The following is a 24,375-nucleotide window of genomic DNA, read 5'->3' on the forward strand; positions in this document are numbered from 1 at the left end:
ACCGGTTTGTCAATAAAAGCACCAGAAGAACATGACCAAGAAGAAAGGAGTTTTAAGATTCAAAAAAATATTATGATTTCTTATAAATTATAAAAAACCCCAAGTTTTGAATGCAACTTTTGCTGTCTTTCCCTGTAGGATCTGCCTTTTTTATTTCCCAGTGGGTAACTGAGTGGTATGATGAGGATTAAGGCACAGCAGATTCAAGTCATATTAGAAAATTAGAAACCACTGAGAAATAAGGCTGGTTCATCACTGTTTTAAGCTAAGTTCAAGGAGGTTTCCCAATGTTTTGATCAAAATGAACAGATTCTAGCCTACTATTAAATTAATGAAAGTGTTTTCTCCTGTAAATGACAAACTACACACACTTCTGGAAATGGTTAGTGGCTCAAAGTCATAACACTGATTTAAAGTACACTGCTCACAGAAAAAAGGTGTAGTAATAAAAAGAAAAGGAAAGGCGAACTGTTACTTTTGTGGACAAACAGTACTGATATTTTTAGTGATAAAACTGTCAATAAACTCTTAATTTAGTATTTTGCTTCCACTGAGCTTAGAAACTCTGTAGATCCAAGTCATGTCCATGAAGAGTTAGGATACACACAAGTCTCAGGAAAAAAAAACCCACACGGGTCAAAATCCTTTCATTATAAAGGGAATTGGGGTTGTGCCTGTGCATCCCAGAAAGCAGGCAGGTGCATATCTGGATTTCAGTAACATGAGGAGTGAACCTGGAGAAATCCCACAGGAGTCAATGGCTTTGTCCCAGCAGTAAACGTGTATAAGAGTATAATTTTAGCTGACAGGCATACACAGACTCCACTCACTCCACCACTGTTTACGGCATCAAAAAAGGATGCATTAAATACAGTTGCATGATATGAAATACCTTTATTCTGTAAAGAACCCTGCCTTAGAGAGGAAGTTGAAAGCACTCTTGAATTTTAAGCAGCAATAACTTCAGTAGGAGGTTCTCTCTGGCAACAGTTGAAAAGGCTGAAGAAGACATTCACACAAAAATGCATCAAATCCCAGAAACTTGACAAGACTGGGTTATGAAGCTGAACAGGATTGTTTAAAGCAGCTGGCAACTCTATAATTTATTTCACCTGCCCTTTTCATACTGCCAGAGAGAGCCTGCCACGCATGTGAGAACCAAACCACATCACTGGATGCCTGATAGCACACCAATCCCCATGAATAGCAACAAAAAAAGCCTATTCCATTTAATTGCCAGGTGTCAAGCAAACTCATTACAGTGCATGGAAGGCACTCTGTGCAACCGATCAACCTGAAGAGACTTATCTTTGTGGCTGCTGTCGCTACAGTCATAATTAAATAAAAGCAGATGGAGGAGGCACTGAATAATTATGATTGCAAGATAAATAAAATGCTAGGTAAGTAATTTCAGAAGTATAATTTAAGCATCTTACATAAATAAAAAGTATCAGCATCTCCTGTGATACGTTTTCACACTGAGATAGTTCAGAAAATTAAAATAATCAAGAAAACAATACAGTGAAGTATTAAACTAAAAATACCAAATATACGTGACGCACATAATAGGCAACAGGTACAAAGCCATTCTGACTCACTCTTCCCACATGCAAATGCAAATTCTCCCTGTGTCCTCTGTTAACTGCATGTGCCAATTAATCTTGCATTCACATTATCACAAAACTCTGTGTTTGGCTCTTTTTCTTATTTCACAGCACATAAAGGAGCTGCCCCAGCTCTTCACAGGCACAGCTCCAGAGAGACACCATCAATCACTGGGACATGCCAGAGGGTCACTTTAGCTGTACTAGATCTTGGCTCAGCTGTACAGGCTTTCCTGCAAGTTTTGCAGTGAGGCTTATCAACGTCTTGGTTCTTCTTCAGGTATCAGACATAGACCCCAAGTCATCATGCCACACAGTACATTGAGGTCCCGCTCCTACAAAAGGTAAAATTTCCATCGACACCCAAGCACTGCTGTTCCCCACCAGGTACCCCAGGTGCAGACACCAAGCCACAGCAATCAATTGTGCCACCATGCCTCACACAAGAAGTTCTTGGGTGGTACAGGGGCTGTCAGCCTGGCTGTGGGCACCTGCGCTTTTCTGCTGCCCCCCAAAATGCTGTGAGGAAGAAAGTTTGTTTCTCTTTGCACTGGCAGGGAGACATGGTGGCGTATTTCAATGAGATTGTTCACCCTTGGCTGAGGTACCTAGCTGAGCATCCCTTCTGAAATCAGAAAATAGGAGAGAAAGAAAAACTCTGATTCCTGCAGCTTGAAGGTTAAAATGCAGGAAAATGGGGGGGATCTTTTGTGCAATGCTTTGTACCTATGTTCCCCTAACACAGGTATATCTCAGGAGCAGGTAGGAACATGTAGGGTCTGAAGTAGGTACAGTGCCACCCCAAAAAGCATGTTCACTCGTCTTAAATGTTTTCTTCCTTGTGAATATGTTGTTGTCTAGCCTACTGCAAAGTACTGTTTGTTCAGTGTCGTGTAATCTGCAGAGCTATTAATTGCTTGTGTGAAAGATCCAGTTAGAAAGTGCGGCAAAACACTCTAATAAGTCTTTCGAAAGAATAATAATCCACATTTCATTAATCTTCTAAATACACATTTGCGCAACAGATTAAAAGTGCAGAAATTATGTATTTTACGTATACAAAAGATGACCACATAATGGCTTCATAAGATCTTTGATCTAAAATCCCCTTTCTGATCTGCATGGCAGAGCTATTCCTTGTTTGTTTGTTTGTTTGTTTGCTTTTCTGGCCAGAAACATACAGGATTATTGCTCTTTGTACACAGAGACAACAAAATGTCCGTACCAAAACTAAACACAACAAAGCAGCTCTAACCTAAAAATCTATGAATGGAAAATTTTACTATTTTTACAATGGTCTTTCAGTGAGTTTCCGCCTGTTACCCAAGACCATACAAGGTGTCATGAACCTTTGTGAGGGGTTCACCAAAGGCAACTAAACACAGCAAGCTTAACCATGCCTTTCAGCAGTCTAGGGAGTCAACCAGTCAGGAAAGGCTGAAAAACACTCATCTAAACAAGCATATATAATCTTTGTACATAAAAGAAGCTATGACCTCTTTTGAACCATGGGATACCACTTATTATTACAAGAAGAGCTTCACAAAGAAAAGAAAATTAGCTGTGCCAGTTAGGACACACCGCCTGCACAACTAGACTGAAAAAAGCCATTTAATTATGGCAGCAAGAAGCTCAACAGGGTAAATTGCCTTGAGAAAAAGTGTGTGTTAGCTTGCGACCAACACTGTTTGCACAGCCACCACCAGCTCAGACTGCACACAATATAAATTTCTGCCTGCCTCAAAAATGCCAGGCAGATAATCCTGTAGTCGTAACTTTGCGTAAGGAAGAGGCACACTACCATACCCATATATTTTAGTAGTGTTTCTGTATGACAGATGGTTCAGTGGCTGCTCATGAACCTAAGACTTACAAGGCCTCTACTCAAAGCTTTTTTAAATGTAAGTTTTATATATATGCAACCTTCAATAAGTTTCTAGCCTCCTATCTGTAAAACGGACATAATATTCCTTGCATGCGTGCTAAGAGACACTTTGAAGACAGAGATTTTATGGAAAGGTACTTCTATAACTTAGGATATTGAATTCTGTCAATCAACTTTGCCACATCAAATTGTGTAACCAAATAGTGAAGGGGGTTGGGGTGGGGATTATGCTGTTTTAAGCTCCCTCAAATTTTCCTTTTTTGTGCTCCTGTTTTGCCCTCATTATCTATTTCAAAGACTGATTAGCTTTGTTAAAAGACGCACCTGCCTTCTCGGTTTTACTTATGCGTATTTGGAGACAGGCTGAAATGAAAAATCTGATTTTAACTTGTGAATTCACATTTAAACCTGTTGAGACCGTAGGCATGTGCTGACATTTGCTTTCCATTCTCATTTATGTACTGTTCAAAACACTGAAAACCATGTTACCTCTCCCTTTGGTTTACAGAAGTCCCACTCTATTTTCAAAATAAAGTTGTATTCTCTATAAGAAAGAAAGAAAGAAAAGAAAGAAAGAAAGAAAAGAAAGAAAAGAAAGAAAGAAAGAAAGAAAGAAAGAAAGAAAGAAAGAAAGAAAGAAAGAAAGAAAGAAAGAAAGAAAGAAAGAAAGAAAGAAAGAAAGAAAGAAAGAAAGAAAGAAAGAAAGAAAGAAAGAAAGAAAGAAAGAAAGAAAGAAAGAAAGAAAGAAAGAAAGAAAGGATGAATAAATAAATAAAATTTTATATATAATTTTAAAATTCATATAATTATATATAATTTATATTTAATATTATGTATTAATTTGAAACATCATATAAATAAAATAATAATTATAATAAAGCAGCACCTCCCACCATCTCTTTGCAAGACAGAAGATTCTCCATTGTCCTTGTATCTTTAGAGTTTAAGAAAAATCTCCAATATTTTAAAGAGAATCTGAGTAGTCTGGATTAAAATGGGAGCAACCACTACCATGGTGACTAAGGAATGCTTGCTGGACATGGCATGAAGTACTTCAAAGAGCATCCTGGGAGGAAAAGAGAAAAATGTGAAAAGGAATCAAAGAGCTTTCATGAGAGAGACACGAATGGTTTCCAGATGTAAGATCAAATCCAGGTGACTGTGTCAATGGATCGGTACGTAGGCCACCATGTACCAAATTCAGAGGTAAAAGGAAGTAGTGGGGGCTGTTATACTCTTGCAAAAGTCTAAATTAAGACAACTTTCACAACAAGTAAGCTGGAAAATATAAAAAGTTAGGGGAAAGAATCTAATACAGTCCAACCCCTCTTTCAACCCAAATTCTTCCCCTGCTATGTCTTCTCTAGCTGCCTTGGCTTCAGAGTTTGGAGTGGCAGTGGATTCTCTGATTTATTTACTTTTGCCCTATTCACTGCATGGTTTCTTCCAGGCTGAAAATAATGTAAAAGATTTGCAGTTTCAAAACTGATTCAACAACTAGTTTATGCTCCCTTTCCGCCTAATAACGCTGGCCAGCTCCAGCACACCCGGCAGGGGTACACGGCCCTTCTGTTGGGAAACAGAGACCCACAGGCACACAGTCCATCTTCTCTTTCTACAGATACTAGGTGTTACTAAAACAAAACTACTGCTTACCCCTCATTCAGGGTTTTATTTTACAGAACAAATAAAAAGCATGATGTCTTAAAAGGCATAGTATTTGATCTGATGCTTCTCAAACTGGATCCTAACAGCTTTCATTGAGGCTGAATTAACAGTCTTTTGAAATGTGTAAAGACTCTCATTGACCTATTTAAAACAAAGATAAACAGAAAAACCCAAAAAACCTCTCGATGACAAATTCATTCTGCTTTCTTATTTTTACTACAAAGACAGACAGCCATACAGCCTAAAATCCAACCAAGTATAAATTTTGACTATTATCATGAGGGCCATTGAAATGAAACATTTGCTTGCTGAGCTTCATTGACTGAAAAACATCTTGGCTGGGTACATTTAAAAATGCTGCTTATCTGAACTGTTTCAAGAGATTAGTTTGCATATTTAATATGTTAATGTTTCACAAGTAAGAAGATTTGCAAGTGACTTATTACAGGACATAAAACTCAGCAGAGCCCTGAGTCATTTAAGCTGGTACCTTAGTCAGTAAATGCCAGCTACACCATTGCACACCACCTCGGAGACCATCCATGGCAGTAAACCAGTTCTGCAGATCTTCTTCCAAAATCCAGGTTAGATTCTGTCTTGCAGCAGGCTATTTCTCAGTGGTTTATATTTTCACTGACACTAGCATGTCAGTAAAACCACATATCTTTTGAGCTCTGATTAATTTTGCCTTGACACTACTGAAATGCCAAGTATAAACTTTAACTCAGGTTCAGAAATGTTAATCAGTTGTGAAATATCCATAGATTGCACATATATCAGGGCCCATAAATACTCAGAGACGCCTGTCAGGATCCACATGGCATTATCAGTCTTGTTTCTTTCTAGCTGAAGGCCCACCAAGTCTGGTATTCATCAGTATTGATAATGAAATATATCATCTTGGGGAAAAAAAGGCCGTAGTCTTGTATTACTGTCTTCTAAGATACAAAATATGAAAATATACCTCTTCTAGGGTTTACATTTACATGGATTCTCAAATAATCTTTTGATCATTTACTCTTTCAGATCTGCCACTGGCCACATTGGTAAAATGTTTCTGTAAATATTGATGTCTAAAATAACCCTGTCTATCAGATATCTGCATAATTAGATCACAATCACAATATGATTTTTCAGTTTAAACCTTTACCATTACACTAGGTATAAAATGTATAGGAATCTCCAGACTTCAGGTTATAAACTAAACATTATGTGAAAGAGGAAGAAACTTTCCCCAGAGCCATTTTATCGCTGAACAGTATGCTACTTTAGGTCTCCTACTTAAAATGGAGCATTTGGTGCTGCAAATACCGAGTGAAGATCCTGAACTCCATGCCTTCATACTACGACAAAGAATATTCTGTATTCTTATGTTCAGCTTAGTAGGAAAAAAAAGCTCACAGAAACTAACAGAAACTATTAGTTATGCCTTCATCCATAAACCAATGTACTCAGCCAACCTGGAAAAAACAAGCAAGATTTCAGTCTGTAGCCAGAGGTCCGTGCACTGAAACTGTGCTCTGGAAAGATGTTTTCTATCCCCAGAAGAAAGGGTGAGGCCACCTTTTCCAGCCAGATCCAAGCTAAGGCTGATTTCAGCAGCACCGTGCCAATTTGCACGGGCTGCGTACCTGGCTCGCTGTCTGGAAGTGGCACCTGGAGCACCAGCCCTCACAGCAGCCACTGCCCTCCCGAGACACGAGGGATGTTTGGGACACTGCTAGCAGACAGTCTGGCTTCCTTGGCACAGCTAAGCCTCCTCCTTCCCAGTAAACGCAAGCCAGTGCCCGACATGTAAACTGCAGTCAGCCTACCCACCAAAAAGATGTTGGTATGTGTATGCATAGGGCTGACCAGCCCCATCCCAGCAAACATTCCCACAGGAAGCCTTCAAGAAAGAGGGGCTTCTTGAGGAAAATCCTCAGCAGGTCTTCTCCCAGCAGGAGATACAGAGCACAAAGGTCCCTCCTGTCAAGGAGGTAGGGAGCTGCCCATAACCCCCAGCTTTCCTGAGGTGTTTAGAGGAAAACCTGAGGTGTTTTAGGAAGTGCAGACTCTTGTTAATTTTGAAACATTTTGTCTACAAAGGAACTATGGAGACCTTAGGGCAAAGGAAAGCAAGATGCTCCATTAGTTAAAATTAAAGGACTTCAACTAATACCTTCTAAAGGGAACAAGGAAAAGTTTCATCAATCAGAAATCTCATTCTGAAAATGATTTATGGTCCCCCAAGCTTGGCTGCCCTTGGCTTGCAGTGAGGCCCAGGTCTGACACTCTCTTACCTCTGAACACAGAGCTCACTTTTAAGAACTCTTAAGCTTCACTCTGAATTAATTTTTAATTAGGTACTTTTAAAAATTTTACTGAGGAACCGTAACACATTATTATTGGATGTTCAGTTTGGCAGACTGAAAAAGGGCCAGCACTTCAGAAGGGCTGCCACTCTGCAAATAAAGACCTTTTAGAGTGCACCTCAAAACCACTTACACTTACACCAAACTACTTATACTTCTATAAATCTGCCCAGCATCTGCCTTAGACACAGACTTGAGAAAATGCTGCTCAGCACTGGGGAGGGGGGTAGCAGTGATGTCAACAAGAGATGCCAGGTCCATGCTGGGGTGCTCACGTTCCCTTACCCCACCCACCTATCAGGCGCTGAGTATCTGATACTAAAAAGAAAACAACCATATTCCTGCACTCATATACACACATTTTCCTAACAAACCAGCTTCTTCATCTGTTTTTGAAAAGAAAACTCACACAGACTTGCTAAGCAGCCCATGTTGCAGAAGGCTTGTCTCACAAACGCAAATTGTCAATCCAGCAGCAGTCCACTAGCTCTGCATTTAAAATAAAGCTGTGGTTAGCCTGAAGGAAATAAAATTTGCCTCTTACAGCAAGCACTTTAACTGCATTTTTGACAGTCGTCAGTGATAACTCCAGAGAAGGAAGGGAAGCAGCTCCTTTTTCTTATCATATGTGAAAAACTTGCAAGCTGACCTGGCTTCACATATATTAGTTTTCTACACAGATTTGCAACAGTGTCTGAATTGTCTTCCCCAAACTACTCTGCCAAATTATTATGGTACAAGCACTTCTCAAAAAAAGCACAATTGCTTGAAATTACACTAGAGTCAAATGTTGATAAAAAGGTGTCACAGAGGGAATGAAAACTAACTGCTGTGAAATTTAATGAAACCCACTGTGTGCCAAGGGCACAGGCAGCCAAATTGAATTTAAAAAGGTGCCAAGCAGGGAAGCTTGTAATCAGACTAGCCACTATGTTAGATGAGATAAGCAGAATGACTTTTCTCTATCATGAGATAAAAACAGACTGCAATTCTTATGCATGAGATGAAAAGTTACAGTATTTATCCTCCCAGCTTCCTGTGTTCTTAGCACCGGATCTCCGGCTTAGTGGCCTGAAATGGAATTTGCCATCTCCAGTGTAAGGCTTGTCCCAGCCCTCTCAGGTCACCAAGCTCTTTCCTGACACAGTTTTTACTGCAAATTGTTATGGAAAAGAGGAACAAACTAAACAGAGTTGTGAATAGCTCAGCATAAACAGTCTTCAGCCATGGTGTTCCCTTCCACAGCCTGGGGAATGAGCTGGAGTCAATGAAGAATAGGAAATAGAAGATAACACTAACGCAGGAAAAGGACTCTGTTTAACAGATAGCTCAGTGCTCACAAGGGGAACGGTTTCCAAAGCATCACTCCGCTGCAGCCTGTTAAGAAACCATTCTACTCCTTAATTATTATAATAGGATTATTTTGAAACAGTGTTAAGAAAAGCCTGATCTCACAAACAGAACTGTGCTTGCATTCATTTATGGGAGTAATCCCTCAAACTCCAGTTGAGGGCAAGGGACAAAAAAGCTGTGCAGCCTATCTCTGTCAGAAACAGCTTCAACTACATTCATTAGTTCAGTGGCTTGGGGAGTTACAAGTAGTTTGGGGGACAGATGAGAAGGGCACACCAGTATTTGGCTTGGCCCCAGGCCACACAGAGAGGCTCCGGATCTGCACCTTTGCCTCACTGATGGGTTTCATCATCACACGCTGCTCAAACCAGCAGCCTGGCCAGATTCTGCTCTCACTGGACTGCCAGTAACCCTGGAACACTTTCCAGAGAGCAAGCTTCTAGTTGGAGAGATTTCCACTACTGAACAAAGCCCTCCAAAGCCAGCCATTGGGTTTCTTACAAAATGAGTTCTCGTAAAAATGCCCTGTCTTTTATAACAACCTCTTGCAGGTTCTTGGCAGAATATGCCTGTAATGGTTTGGGGGTTTGTCTTGGCTGTAAAGAGCTTTACCCCACTATTTAGTGCAGTTTGTCATGTTTTTACTGCTGTGCTGGTAAAAGGACTTGAAAACTAACAGAATTCCTTCAAATCTAAAACATGCTACGGAAGAGAAGTCTTAAGTTTTCTATTTTCCTGCATGTAACTCACAGAACACCTGAAAGACCCTCTGCAAGTCAGCAGCACCAGAGGCACAGCAAATGGAGCTTTACAAGGGGGTGAAGCTCCTCTCCCCTGGCAGCCACCCCCGTCTCCCTCGGCCTGCTCCCCCCCCCCCCCCCCCCCCCCCCATCACAGCACCCTGCCCTCCTTGGCCGGCTTTGCCTGCTGTAACCCTGGTCTCTGACTGCTCCCACCTCTGCTCATACCTTTCTGAGGATCCAGTTGAAGTAAAAGAGCTTTTAGAGGGATGCAGGTTCTCTGAAAAGGGAACTCTGCCCATAAAAGTAATACATTTGTTATCTGTTACTAAGCCTCTACATTTAGAGGTCTCCTCTTACTCCTCTACAAAGTGCACAAGAAATTAGTCAAGTTCAGCTCTTATCATATTAAAAATGCAGTAAACTCCCTCAGTTTCCTGGTCTGACTTGGTTTCAGCTAGAACTTCTTCCGAGTAGCAGCTGGCGCTGTTTCTTCCCCCAGCACGATGGATTTCTAGAATTTCCTACATCACAACCACTGTAACAGAAGTAACACAGTACTGCTGAGGATGTTTGTACAAATTTACCAGGCAGATGTCCTAATCTCCAAACAGCATTTAAAGCTTGTACCCATGCAGCAGCACCTGGGCTGGGTCACAGCAAAGTTTGACACTAAGTACAAAGAAGCTTCCTTTCACACAGACACTCACAAAGGTCCATCAACTTCACACTACCCCGGTTTCTATAGATTCCCAAAGCTAAGCACTTTTTAGTATGTCCTGGCAACCCTTCCCAGTAACTGGCATTCAGCTGTATTGTATTTGACTTGAACTGCTTGTGATGCTCTGAATATCAAATTCATTCTCATTTAAAAAAAAAAAAAATATTAAAAAAGTATTCAGAAATAGGTTTTCAGCTAGTTGCAGATTCAGTCAAAAGCCTGAACTTGTGAGGAAGTCAGGCAGCGCACTCATCGCAGCTGTAAGGCTATTTCTTACACTCCACTATGTTAGCAGGTTTCATATCCTTTCAAGGGTGCTTGCTGTATTTCAGAAGCAGCTTTTGTTATTCCAGATCGATCATTCATGGCTTTATCTCAAATCCTTTCTCCTCAATGCAAGGGGGAAACTCCATATCCCTTCACATTTATTAGAAAACCATTCTTCTCAAATCAACAATACCACTTTATATTATAAAGGTATCTTTATCGGGAGACAATGCAAAACAACTGAACTGTCAGATTGCAAAGGAAAGGGTCCAATCTTTACATTACTACAGAAATGATACAGCGTTTATCAGAACTCTTCATTTTCTGCTTCATTCTCTCTGGACCCTTTTGGATCATGCTACAAGATAAAAATAATCATAATTTCAAATAGGTCATTTTTTATGCTTTCTTTCATTAACGTTTTCTTTACATTCCTACAAACTACTGCCAAGCTTAAAAGTCTGTTAGCCCAGTAAAGAATTGTACCTGCAAATCAATTCAAAATGGTCAGTCCTCATGAAAGACTGGGGTTTATCAGGCTTATGCAGGAAAACATGGACTCAGCTTACGGTACAGCAACCCTCCCAACAAAGAGTTTTGTTCTAAGGCGCTAGTCCTGCTGCAATTAATATTCCATACTTGGGGAATTAGGTAGGAACTGGCATCCCGTGAAGGACTCTGCACTGCTACACAGCGGCAATGTCCTCCAAATCCCACTAGCTGCAATGAGTAACAACGGCACTGAGCTCCAGACCCTGCCCTCCCCCGGGTCCCACAGAAGAATATTGCTGTTGATTTCAGCAGGTCAGGCTCTAAGGAAAAGCCAGTCCGGGGGGATGAAAAGTCTCTGTTCTCAGGTGTACCTGTGACATCAGGGAACTGGCAGTGGAACAAACAATGCAAATGAGATCTAATCAAGTCAAGTGAATCAGCCTTACCACCAGCACTGTCAGGGTGCATTGACCCAACACAGCTACTAGAAGGGATCTGTCAAACGCAGTATTGCCCCTCTGACCTGTGATGTCTTGTGGTGGCAGAGTAAACCTAAGACCAAGGAGAGGATGTCCTCCTTGGTCCTTTGTGACTTACGGCCATCTCCACCATCCCCACATGACCTGAACGTCACTTAGGACCTTGCACTCGGGCAATGTAAAACGCTTAACATCGCTGAAGTCAACAAAGGTATTCCATGGAGCCAAAGGAAATCCTTGAGCAGGGAGCCAGCCAACATGATGTCTACCGCAAGGCATGCAGCTGCGGGTGGGGTTTTGGTTGCACAAATACATCCCGTGTTTCTTAATTACACAGTGCTCCTTCCTAACTGCTCACTGCATGGAAACAAAACTGGTTGCCCTCAAGTTCTACACCTGACTTCACTGAAATTATGATAGAGGTTGAAAACTGACTTACTTTTTCAGTTTATACTAAACTAAACTAAACTTTTAACTTTATAAAGCCATAGTCAAAGAGCTTAGAAGGTAAAACCGTGTATTGGAGAAGTAAAAGGATGTAAGCAAGGAAAGGAAAATGCAGATTGAATACAGTGAAAAAAATCCAAGTGGAATGCCTAGTAAGCTGAGTTTCCTGAGAGAAATGAGAGGAAAAAAACCGTATTACACAGACATATAACACCAGACTGGACAAAATCCTGGAAAATACACCATTGGGAACAATCCTGTACTGTCTGTAGGACATATGACCTCATCCACACTGGAAAATACTGAAACATTTTGATGCCTAAATGAAGGCAATATTCAAATATCTCATGGAGCTCAGGAAGCAACACAAGCCATATCTTTCAATGCAGAAGCAAAATTGATAATCCTAACCCAGATTCTGTTCTAATCAACACAAATGCAAAGGATCTGAGGTGAAGCAACTCTGAATTTACTTTGACTCTACACCAGCAAAATAGATTATTTGCTCCCCTGCCTCATGTTTTCAGAAGTTTCATTAGGTTATGCAAGCAAAGCTTTTTGAAATCAAAAGCATCACGGAGGAGCTGAGCATCATTGTTCCTTTCTAATAAAAGAGGGGGGAAAAAAGCAAAAGTCTGAACTTCATTCTACAGATAAATAAAAGGGCACTCCGGGACTTCTTCAGATCAAAAATTCTGTTCTTAATGCAAAATTCTGCTTAAACCCAACACAGCTGCAGCAGTATTCAAAACATCACTTTTGTATTCAACATCAATAGGAAAACAAAGAGAAGAGATTCTTCCCAATATTTTAGCAGCATCTTTTATTTTTTCTAATACATCAGTGTTTCCATTTCAAATGTGCTTCCAAAGCACCTAAAATCTAACTTGCAGAATTTGCTCCAGGCTGAAACTCTTCATGCTCTCTGGGTTTTTTTCCTGTGTTTAGCCAGAATTTATATTAGAAGTAAATATAATTAAAAAAAAAAAAACAAAAACCCAAATATGAATGTGTGTTTCGAAGCACAATTCAGTATAAACAAGCTAACTCACTGGGGTAACTCTTCAAGAAGAAACTTAGCCTTGGAACCACACCCATTTTAGCCTAATGTCACAATCAAATAATCTTACCTCTAGGATAGAAATACTGATGTCATTTGTACCAAGTGTCACTAACTTCAAAGGACACACAAAAATTTGGAGCCCATACGGGCCCTGATGCTTTTTTAGTAAGATTTTGGAATCTTACTAAACCTAAAGAGCCAAGCTATCTGAAGAGGTTGGGAACACAAAGTAAAAAACAGAGACAACCAAGTATGACAACTACTCTCCACATCTTTTGTCTTCTTCAAGTTGCATCTCCACTGTTCCAACAGCATTACAACACCCTGCTTGCTCTGTACTGCTCACAGCCTTGCTGGCAGGGATGGCCTACTCATGCATTTCATGATCAGTAATATTTATTACTGATTCTTCCTTGCTAACTTGCTTCGTTAAAATGGTTGGCATTAGCTTAAACAGCAAATCTTTGCTAACTCAGGTCTCCTTCAGCGGGACTCCTTAGGGAACAATCACACAAGAAACTGTGCTGTTCGGTCTGTGAGGGCAGCAGCCTTTAGCAAGACTACAGTGGGAACTTCTGTGAGCAAGGTGAAGGCAACCACGGGCAACAGGATTGTCTCTTAAGAATATACAGAATCTAAGTCTGCACCTTTTCTTTACCTATTTCAGGTAAGTACCTGCTAACTTCGATTCCCCTCCAGTCACACTCAGCAGACCATGCACAAAGGAAAGATTCAAGCAATACAGGCTACTTCTGATTAAGACTTGGAATTTATGTCATTTATACGCTGAGAGCAACAGAGGACATATATCAGTTCAGCTTCACTCCTGAATTTGTCTTATATTTTAACGCCTGTCTGAATACAGCACAGAGAGAGAGAGAGAGAGGGCTAATCTTCAATAAAACATATGCTACAAAATCCATTAAGATAGCATCACTGTCTAAGTTCCCTTGTTCTGAACATCTTCCCAAACAATAACTCTGCCTTACTCCTCTGGACTCCAAACCTAAATCAAATAATTTGACTCTGTGCTGTACCACAGTATGTGAAGGTACCTTGTGGTGCTGGGAAACAGATACTGACAACAGGCACTAGCAGCCACAGGTTGCAGTTTAGAAAGTCAAAGTCAAGCCAAAAAGCGATGAAGATGCAAAACTATACTCTGCACTTAATCTTTTGATGAATGCCTATAGAAAACAGGAGATGTAACTGGTGTGAAATATAGCAGCTATGAAGCAGCTTCTATACAGGTTGTTCTGGTAAAGAAAATACAACATAGCACATCTGAAATGGATTAAAAGCAATCTAACGGTTGGATCTTAAAAAAGTTCCTCAAGAAAACGCAATTTTTCAATGATATATTCTTGGTGCTACATTTTTAATATTTGCATTAATGATCTGGAAGAATAGTCAGGGTAATTCACCACTGAAACAACTTATGAAGATTCTGCTTTTCTCAAAGTTAATTAAATTCAGACTAGAAGTTTTTTTTCTCAGAGATATACTCTTTTTCACCCCAAAATTATACGAAGGCTATCCTACATCCCATGCCACAGCAGCCCTCAGACTAAATAGGCGAAGTGTTTTCTGCTGACCTTATTACTGCTGAATCTACGAGCCTATGCCATGACATGCAACCACTCACTAGCAACATTTAACAGTGCTGTCTTCCTCGTTTGCTCTTCTGTGCATCCTGGTGAGGCATCTGTTCCTTTCACATGCCCCTCTTGCAGTGTCTTTACACTGGATTACTACCCAGCCTGCAGCTTGTCTTTGCCTGGGATGAGGATTGCCCTGTCACATGTCTACATGAGCACAGCAAAGTCACTGAAGCTTTGCATCTGACAAGAGGAAACAGAGAGGAAGATGTGGCAAAACAGCCCTGAGCAGCTAACTTGCAGGTGAAGAAGAGGGCTTGGTGTTGGACAGAAGCAGATGCCCTTCCCTAGCCTCTCCCAAAAAGTTAGCCTTTTGAGAAGTATTTTTAGGCTAAAGAGGATGAAAGAACTAAAAGGCCATTTTCGCATGGTTTTATACCTGGGCTTTTTGCAGGTACAAATTTCAGGAAGAGGCAGGAAGAATATGTACAGATGGGGGAAATGGATGAGATAGGTTTGGGAGAAGTGCAAAAGAGTCTGGGGTGGCCATTTCCTTCCAGGAAGTCTCTCGACCATCTCAGATCTTCCCTGTCCCAGCAATGCTCTTCTCAGTTATGTTTTCTCCCTACAGGCAGAAAATGATCCTGACCTTAAGTCTTCCAGGCAGAAAGCAGAGAGTCTTACTTCAGCTGTCAGACAAAATAATGGTTACTGGTCACTGCCTGCGGTTCTTTTCCTCCAGCTCCACACAAACCTTCCCCAGGAGTTTCTAGTCCCTGTAGTCAACTGAAACTACCCTCACCAAAGCCCCTAATGACTTTTTCTTAGCAAGTCTCAGAACTGAGACTGCCTTCGTTCTCCTTGACCCCCAGGTTGTCTTTGACTGTCAGCCACATTTTCTGAAACATGTCTTCAGTGACTCTATATACATTTTAGACCTTGATCATCTCACCTGCAAAGTCAGATCGAGCCATTAATATATTAACAACTTGCAGATCTCCTTTGGATCTGTCTCTTTAAAATCTCCAGCCCAAAGTATCAAAGGCTTTCTCTAAGATTTCAACACAGACAACACAGAGCCATCAACCCATACTCAGTGCTCTCCTGATCTTGATGGAGTAATCCTTATTATTCTGCCTGCACCCAGCAAACACTTGCCCTGAGCACCCTATGGGTGATGGAAACTATTATGGCCACTATTGGCATAGGACACTTGGAGAAGGATTCTCCAGCAATTTCATGTTGTGCTGAGACCCTTTTCCAGAATGCCACTTTTTTTTTTTTTTTTGAGACAAAATCAGAAGTTGTTAGGTTCTGTGTCCCCTTTTTCCTGAATAACCAAATGCTCCTTTCATCACCCCCTACTTCAAGAGGTCCCTAGACTTCCTAACCAGCAATTCAAGGACCATAGTTTCAGGAATTTCAGCACTTCTGTGAGACACAAGAGAAGTAAGATAGAGCAATGAGGAGAGGAAGAGAAGGCGCTGCTGAAAACTTTTCTTATTTACTGAAGGGAGTAGCAAATCTTCTGCTTTACTTGAGTACAATCAATGAGCAACCAGTACTTAAGATGATAGTACAGACCACATGGCTTGTACTATCATCTTAAGTACAGATTGCTCATTTCTAACATGCCACAGTGTCAGGTTCAGAAAAGTGTCTAAGTCAGTAGGTTGTTTTCATGCTTTGTTCCCTTGGACTCATACCCCTCTGAGCTTGGCTTAGCTGTTCTTTACAACCAAAGGGAGTTCTGAGCTAGTGCAGATTTCATCTGTAATTCCTGCGTGCTGACCATTCATAGGAAAAGCTTCACCTTGCCAGCATAACGCTCTTTAAATTGCACCCTTGCAATACTCATGTCTTTTGATCCACTGCCTCTCATAAAACTAGCTAACCTTTAAGTTCATTATGTTCCTAAAATTATTGCTATGTTCTTAAAATCATTGCTCTGCATTCAGAGAGTAAAACTATCCACCAGATTAGTATTTCATATCTCAGCTACCTACCTGCAAATTTCTAGGCTCCCCATTTAAGTGGAATTGACTTGCTACCGCACAGTGAAAAGAAGATCAATAATTACAGATTCCAATTTTCCATAGATTTGTTAAACTTCGCTTCCTGCTATCATACCCTCAATAGTTATGGTCAAAGATACATCCTTGCAATCTGTTCTAGCTACATTATATAAGCCTCAGTCTTCCAAACATTCAAAGGAAACCAGCTGGAAACACTGCACTTACTGTTATCAGTAAAGACTGTATCCATCTACATAACTGTGCCCTCAAGAGGTTACAGACAGCATAACTTTCACCTCAGTTGTCAGTTCTTCAAAGCAATCCAACAGAAATGACTGTGAAGCATGTTCTGAAACACCAGAACAGCAGTCTGCCGGTCATGGACTGCAGACTGCTGACAACCACTGCAGAAAGTGCTGGCCTTGGAGCATTGGCTACTTCTTGTCACCCACCACCAAAATGGCTTTGAAAAATCTAAAAATAGCATTGTTTTTCACATAAGCAATTACTGTAACGGCTACAGAGCTGCCATGTGATCATGCATGGGAAAGGAAGCAGTTCCCATAATCACAAACGGGAAGAAAAGTCTATGATGCAATCTTCCTACTAAGAACAGAAACTCGGCATGTATCATCCCAGCATCATCTTAAGATACATGTATGCTCTGTAGCCAGGATCATCCAAAATAGTAAACACAGCCTGAGTACATAAGATCAACCAATATCTAAAGAGCCCTTCTGACTCTGCATGGATCTGCAGTTTCTTGCAGGTTCTGCCATTCAAATTTTATGAGAAGAGCAGATTTATGGTATAAGCACTTATGAATAATTCACTCCCATTAGTTGCCACATACAACTTGGGGAAATCCCAGCTGTAAAACCTTGGCACCGTTTAGCTAGTGCAAGCTGCACGACTTTTATATACAGGTGTTATTCCACTGACCTACTTGGAGTTAGTTACTCCTCCTTTGCACTGCTAGAAAAGGATCAGGCTGCTTACCACCTCTGGTAAGCAAACCTCTCTGCCACCTCTTCACAGCAGTAAAAATGCTTATAATGTTGGAGTAAGTTAGTTTTAGCAACCTTAGTGCTTTGGCTCACCACAGCTTCAAGGGCTTGTACATCTCACCCACCCTTGGGCCTCCCGTAATATTCTGTTGTCAATTGGCTTAGCTCCTCATCAAGTCTGTGTTTTTAAGTCATGTTGAAAAAATTGCTTGGACTCTAAGTTAATGGAACACCACTAAAGCCATAAACTAGCTATACAGAGTACGTCTTTAAGCTGGTTTCTAAGTTCAAGAGAAATAATTCCAACACTCATCCTCCACCACCGGAGCAGGAACCACAACAGGGCATCAGTGCAGGCAACTCAGATGAAAAGAAACAGAAAGTGAAACCACCTAGCCATCTCCTTGCCCTAACACTGAGGATGAATTAATAGCATCACTCAGTGGGCTCCTTATTTCCTCAGGCTTTTTCTTCACATAAAGATAGGAGGGTGGTTTTTTTTCCCAATCAAAAAAAGAAATATTTGTGAGGGTTTCATTTGGTTAGATCTCCAAGTGGAGGCCAATTAAAATGACAATCACTGTACTGCCACTGAGCCGTATTCAAAGCACACATTGCGGTATATAACTAAACCTGCCACTGTAGTACAGGGAACAAAGAGCTGACATTGCCGGTTAGCAAAGAAGGCGAACAGCTCGTGGCTATCTTGACATAAAACAACCTAATAATTATAGTGCCTAAGTTAGACATTTGAATAAATGTAGTCATGTCATTTAAACAATGAAGCTGTACTGATTTATTGCAGCTAAGGATCTGATTAAGGATGTAAGGATCCGATCTTTACCCTAATATGACCCTTCAGCTCATCCCAATTATTGGCTTTCACAACCTGGCCTCTCCCTCATGTCTCCAATGTTGGGTTTTAAGCAGGTTAAGAAATGACGGGTTCTCATTTCCTTCATTTCTTACACACTTCCAGCAGTGCTGAGTGAAATGAGAGACAACCATAAAAGCCACTAGAGGGGAAAATTAGACATGCTGTGTAACTAATTTCTGAACTGTAAGCAAAGTTGTTGGCAGTTCTCGTTACATATCACCAGTTCACCTTTCTTTGAATTGTCATCTACCAAGGACAAGCACTACCTGCTCACACCCTTCCAGGTGGGGTGGGGTGCTGCCTGGTCAGCTGGGACAAGCTCCAGAGGTAGCCATGGTATGGTCTGGAGAGAACTCTCCCCTCCTTGCAGAGGAGCCATCATCCTACTTCCGAGAAGGGTACACACCTTCAGCCCACTCCAGTCATGGGGGAGCGGGGCTCCAGTCGCCCACCCACTACTGGAGAGGCTGTATTTGCTGGAGCGGCTGTAAGCAGACACAGGCACAGCCGGCCCCGCTCCGTGGGCAGGCAGGGGAGCACGGCTGCAAGAAAGGGGCCAAACACAAATTGAAACCAGATGAGCCAAGCCAGCAGTTGGAAAGAGGGGGGTGGTTAAAGCACAAGCCCGTGATGACTCTAAGTGAAAATAGCCAGACCAAGCCAGCTCGCAGAGTGTCACCAAACCGAAAATCCCCTCCACCGCCTGGCTGCCCAGCCGGCATTGTACTATGGAGCAGGCTTCAAGAAGCAGCAGCTCCCAGCAGTTAACTCTCCAGCAGCTGCTGCACTTTCAAATTGTCAGCCAGATTAAACACAGGAATGCCTGTGCATTGCAAAGCTGAGGGAAGGGTGAAGTGACAGGGTCAGCTTGCTCTGAAGTACAGAAACTACTCAAAGAGTTGGAGGTAGGGCGCCCTGTGGCCAAGGGGGAGCTACGCTGGCATCACCATCGTGGAAGCTTGCCACAGGGCCCTTTCCTTCTTCCCTTGGCCGTCTACCCTGCACTGGACAGTAGTGGGGTTTTTGTCTTGTGCTTCCTTAGGGCTGCAGACTCGGCATGTAGCTGGACTGCCCTTGCGGGACAGGTTTCTGTTCGGAGGGGAGAAAGGCAGGAGTCCCGCTGCTGCCTGCTACTCTGGGGCATGAGCTGGGGTGCCTGGCTGGGACCAGATGCTGCAGGGCACCTGAAACACCGGTGCCTGTGCTGCCCCAGCACCCAAAGCTCGGGAAAACACATCCCCTTGTGAGAGTGAGTGCATGAGGGTGGGGGAGAGCTTGTACCAGGCAAAAGCGAGTGCCACTGAGCCACATGTCACTGATGACAAGAGAGTGATGACTTACTGGGAAAACTGCCCTATAAAAAACACACTTGAGGATCCTGTTTATTGTCTCATACCCTTAAAATACTCCACAATTACAAATACTCCATACAATTACCAGCTAAAAAAAGAATGGAGGTAATTCTCCCACACACTGTCTAGCCCATGAACTCAACAAACATGCGGCAGCATCAGCAGGTAGCATGGGGTCAGACAGCCCAGTGGGGCCTCCTGGCAGATGCTGGGCTACCTCCACCAGGAACAAACAATCCCCACTTCAAACCTGGGCCACAGACTTTTTACCAGATCCACGCAGCCACAGAGAGCAGAGGTGGAGGGAGCTCTGCCAGTGATGGGGGTAGGAAGGAGAAAGAAGAGAGTGTTATGTGTTGTTCCCACATAACAGCCTCTCCTCTGCAAAATCATGATGCTCCACGAGGCTCTGCAGCCTCCATGCTTCTCCAGGTACCTCCATCCCAGCGATCTCTGCTGGAAACTACAGCACCACAAACTGCTGCAAAGATGCTGGACCACAGAAGTCAACTTGCCACACAACTCTCAAAAGTTGCACAATGACCAGACAGGTACTTAAGCACCAGAGAGCGACCACAGGCAGCTGTAGCTCTGGGCCATGTTCAGCCATTCAGACAACCAGTTCAACCATCAAGGGACCCCAGTGTGTCTCCCTCACTAGCAGGAAGTTTGATTCACCCCCTCCTCATCCCAAAGCACCAGAAGAATCTCCACACATGTAAACCATTAGCCTGGACACCCCCATCCCCTCCCCGCATAAGCACTTACCCCCCAGGAACTGGATGCCTCCTGCCACCCTTCCCACGGTCCTGGAGATGAGCTCAGACACGCAGCAGCCCATGAGTGCCGTCAGGGCCACCAAGAGAAGCAGCCCACAGCCAAGGCCCGTCACCACCGTGCAGATCCTCCACTCGGCGCTCGGGATGGCCTGGAAGGAGGCATAGCGGCCACACTGCTCCACCATCACAGTCGTCTGGCGGCTCTCGTCCCGCACCGGGTAGGAACACCTCCGGAAAGTGCCGAAGGAAACCGACTTCTCCAGCTGAGACCCCAAGAGCCAGTAGGGCATGAAGAAGCCCACGCAGGAGGTGGCAGCGCAGAGGAAGGAGAGGAAGGCCCAGACGATGCCGGCACAGGTGAGGCTGGATGCCATTTTTGTATCTGCTCCAAGGCCCCTCGCGATGGAGAGACAGAAAAGCAGCTGTGTGTTTCAGAGGTTTATGTATAATTCAGAGTCTCTCAGCCTTGACAAATCCCTGCGCTGGGAGAAGCTTGGATCCTAACAGCCGGGTGGATGTTTCCTCCCATCATGAAGTCAAAGGTCCTTAATTAAATAGCAATACACAAAAAAAAAGGGAGAAAAATACAAGTTCAGTAATACCGACACTAGAAAAAAATGTTTGTCTGCCAGAGTGTTTTCCCTTCCTACAGGACTTTTCATTAAGACATCTAACTTTTCTGTTCCATCCTTGCAAGCAGCCACTAGAATCGCTGTCAGCGATACCAGCTGCCGGGGGCGGTGGTGGGAGGCAGCCCGGCCGGCACAGCCAGGAATGCTCTGCAGCCACCTTCAGGGGCTCCCCATGTACTTGCCTACTCACTTTTCTGTACCGTACATCTTAATCTTTCCCGTACCGACAGAGAAAAAAAGGTGAGGTCTCATTTACCCTTAGCTAGTCAGGCCGTCCTCCTGCAATGCCTGGGGAAGGTACTTCACATTATACATGGCCCCACAGCTTCAGCGCAAAACCACCTGCAGTGCCAAAGCCTATTCAAGATCAGACCCTTGTGGCAGAAGTAAACCTCATTAACACCCCCGAGAGAAGTATTATGAGCTGACATTTTTTCCAGCACTCCTTTAAGTTGTTGGCATCCCTGTGCAAAAGGAGCCTTTTATCACCTGATGTCCAAAAGTACCAGGAGCCCCAAATCCAGATGGGCACCTGCTAGGTGAAGGTATTGCCACATCTTTTGGATTCACTCCCACACAATCTCAAGCAGCATATGATTAAAACACGGGGGTGTCTCATAATATTCCTGCTTGCACTCAGCCCAGTTCCTTGTCTTCTTTGCCTCTTTCCAGCTCAAACCCAGGAGGCTTAATCACACTGCATCCTTCTCCGACAGCTCCCAGCCTCTAAGCTCACAACCAGTGTGACCAAGTGCATTTGACTGTCATAGAAACCTACAAGCTGCTTCCCTGAGACTGGGGGTGTATTTCTGGTTAAATCCTGGCTGGATCACTACTCCAACTGCCTTTGTAAATTTATGATCATTTCTCACAGTTGCTGCCAAACTAATTCCGATAGCTATTTACAGCTTTTTTTTTTTTCTAAACGTGATCAGATGCCAATCAGTGAATTCAATTCACGTACAAGCAATAAAATTAATACTCCTTCAGCACAAGGAGGGAATGCAGAGAAAGAGCCTGTAAGTGAAATTAAGCATGTGCACCACAAGAAAGTTTTGTTTACTTTTAAAATGCTAAGAAAACTCTTCTATAATGTTAAAAAAAGGCCTATGCTGCTACTCAAGAAGTATACACCTATCTACTTGTAGCCTAGCTGCACAAATAAATGCCTTTCAACCTGCAAAACACCAAACCCCTGGGAATAAAAACTTGGCAGATGGGCACAGGGTGCCTCCGTCCCTCCAGAGGCACCTTCTGGAGAAGAATCTGCCCTTGTCTTGGCGTGGCACCAACTGTCTAAGGCAAAGTGGGTCACTTGGGGAAGACCTTTCCCTGAATCGGGGGAGGAGGTACGGCTGGAAATAGGGGACAACATGGAAGCTTCCAGGGGCAGGACCCTGCAAACCCGCCGGCTCCAGCGGGGCAGCTGCTTTGCCTCCCCGGGGGCTGCCAGCCCACAGCCGGGGCTTCTCTCCGAGGAGGCGGACTCGCCCCTCCGGCCTCGAAACCCCGCTCCCCCCCCTCCGGGGGTAGGAGGGGGCGGCGGAGAGATCCGGCTTCCCCCGAGGGAAGGCGGCGGCCGGGAAGCAAAACTCGCCGGGGTGATGCGAGGGGAAGGTGCGGGGCGCCGCGCCCGCGGGGCCGGGGGGTGGGGGGGGGCCGGGACCGGGAGGGGCGGGCTGGGATGCAGGGGCTCCGGGAGGGCCAGGCTGGGAGGGGAGGGGGTCCTGGAGGGGCAGGCTGGGAGGGGAGGGGGTCCTGGAGAGAAAAGGGTGTGCGGCCGGGGAAGGGCTGGAAAGGCAGAGATGCAGGGAGGGCAGGGGACCCGGGGGCAGGGAGGACGGAGAGCAGGGAAAACAGTGGGGGGCGGAAAGGGAGAGCGGTCCAAGGTGGCAGGGAGATCCGGGAAGGACGGGGGCCCGGGAGGGGTAGGATGCGGGAAGGCAAAGGTATGGGAGGGCTGGGGATCAGGCAGGGGAAGGGAGCCTGGAGGGTCCGGTGGAACGGGCGAGGGATGCGGCCGGGCAGGGTGTCGGACCGGGAATGGGGATCCGAGAGGGGAAAGGGGTCGGTGGGTGCAGTGGATGTGGCCGTGCAGGGTGGGTAGGGGTCGGGCAGGGGAAGGACGCTCTGAGGGCTCGGGGATACGGAGTCGTGCAGGGGATGCAGCGTACCGGGATCGCGGCAGGGCAGGGGTCCGGGAGAGGAAGGGGGCGCCGGAGGTCCGGCAGGGCAGGGGATGCAGCAGCCCAGGGAGTGCGGGAGGGCGGGGGCCCGGGAAGAGGCGGGAGGACAGGGGGTCCGGGGGTGCCGGGATGGGGCCGGTCAAGGTGCCGGGGAGGCGAAGGGCTACTTACTGACAGGCCGGGCGCGGGGGCTGCCCGCCGCGGCTGCCGGGAGCACATGGGCGCTGAGCCGGGGCGCGGGGCTGGCGGGTGGCGGCCGCCCCAAGCGACTCTCCCCGCGGTCCCGGCGCGGAGGCGACGCGAGCGCTCCGAGGCGGGCGGGACCGGGACCGGGACCCTCCCCAGCCCGGCCCGTCCTTCCCTCCCTTCCTCCGCACGTTCCTCTCTCCCCCTGTTTGATTACTCGGGAGGCAGCGCACTCCGCCGCCTCTCCTCCCCCTTCCCCCGCCGCCGCCTCCCCGGGCGGGACCCGCCGCGGACGGCGCAGTTGCGGGGCCGCGGACGGGGCCAGGGGCAAGGGGCCGGGCGGCGGCGGCGCCGGTGGGGGGGAGCGGGGGGGGGGGGGGGGGGGGGGCGCGGCGGTGCCTCCCCGAGCCCTCCTGGGGGAGGGGGGGTGGGATGTCCCGCTCCCAGAGCCCTCCTGGAGCTGGGGCGGTGGGTGCTGGCTCCCCGAGCCCGACGGCGGCTGGGGCGGTGGGTCTCGGTTCCCGGGGGCCAGAGCGGTGGGGCCGGAGCGGTGGGGCCGGGGGCGGCGGGGAGCGCTGCGGTGCCGCCGGGCTCCGCTCTGCCCGCCGCGGCTGCCGCCGGGGAGCGAGGGGCGGTGGAGCCGGGGACGGAGGGGAGGAAAGGAGGAAAA

The 24,375-nt window shown here is 45.0% G+C and overlaps 1 protein-coding gene across 1 annotated transcript in view; it reads right to left on the reverse strand.

Annotated features, from left to right (window-relative positions):
- Nucleotides 1-23,962, reverse strand: part of LHFPL6 (LHFPL tetraspan subfamily member 6) — a 144,921-nt gene extending 120,959 nt beyond the window's left edge. The window contains exons 1-2 of the mRNA XM_055703218.1: nt 23,691-23,962; nt 20,691-21,246 (exon numbers count right to left, since the gene is read on the reverse strand). Of these exons, the coding sequence (XP_055559193.1) occupies nt 20,691-21,075 (385 nt within the window). The 5' untranslated portion in view covers nt 21,076-21,246; nt 23,691-23,962. The remainder of the gene's footprint in view (nt 1-20,690; nt 21,247-23,690) is intronic.
- Nucleotides 23,963-24,375: the final 413 nt, after the last annotated feature.

The sequence above is a fragment of the Falco cherrug genome, chromosome 2 (genome assembly GCF_023634085.1).
Source record: "Falco cherrug isolate bFalChe1 chromosome 2, bFalChe1.pri, whole genome shotgun sequence".
Lineage (NCBI taxonomy): Eukaryota > Metazoa > Chordata > Aves > Falconiformes > Falconidae > Falco > Falco cherrug.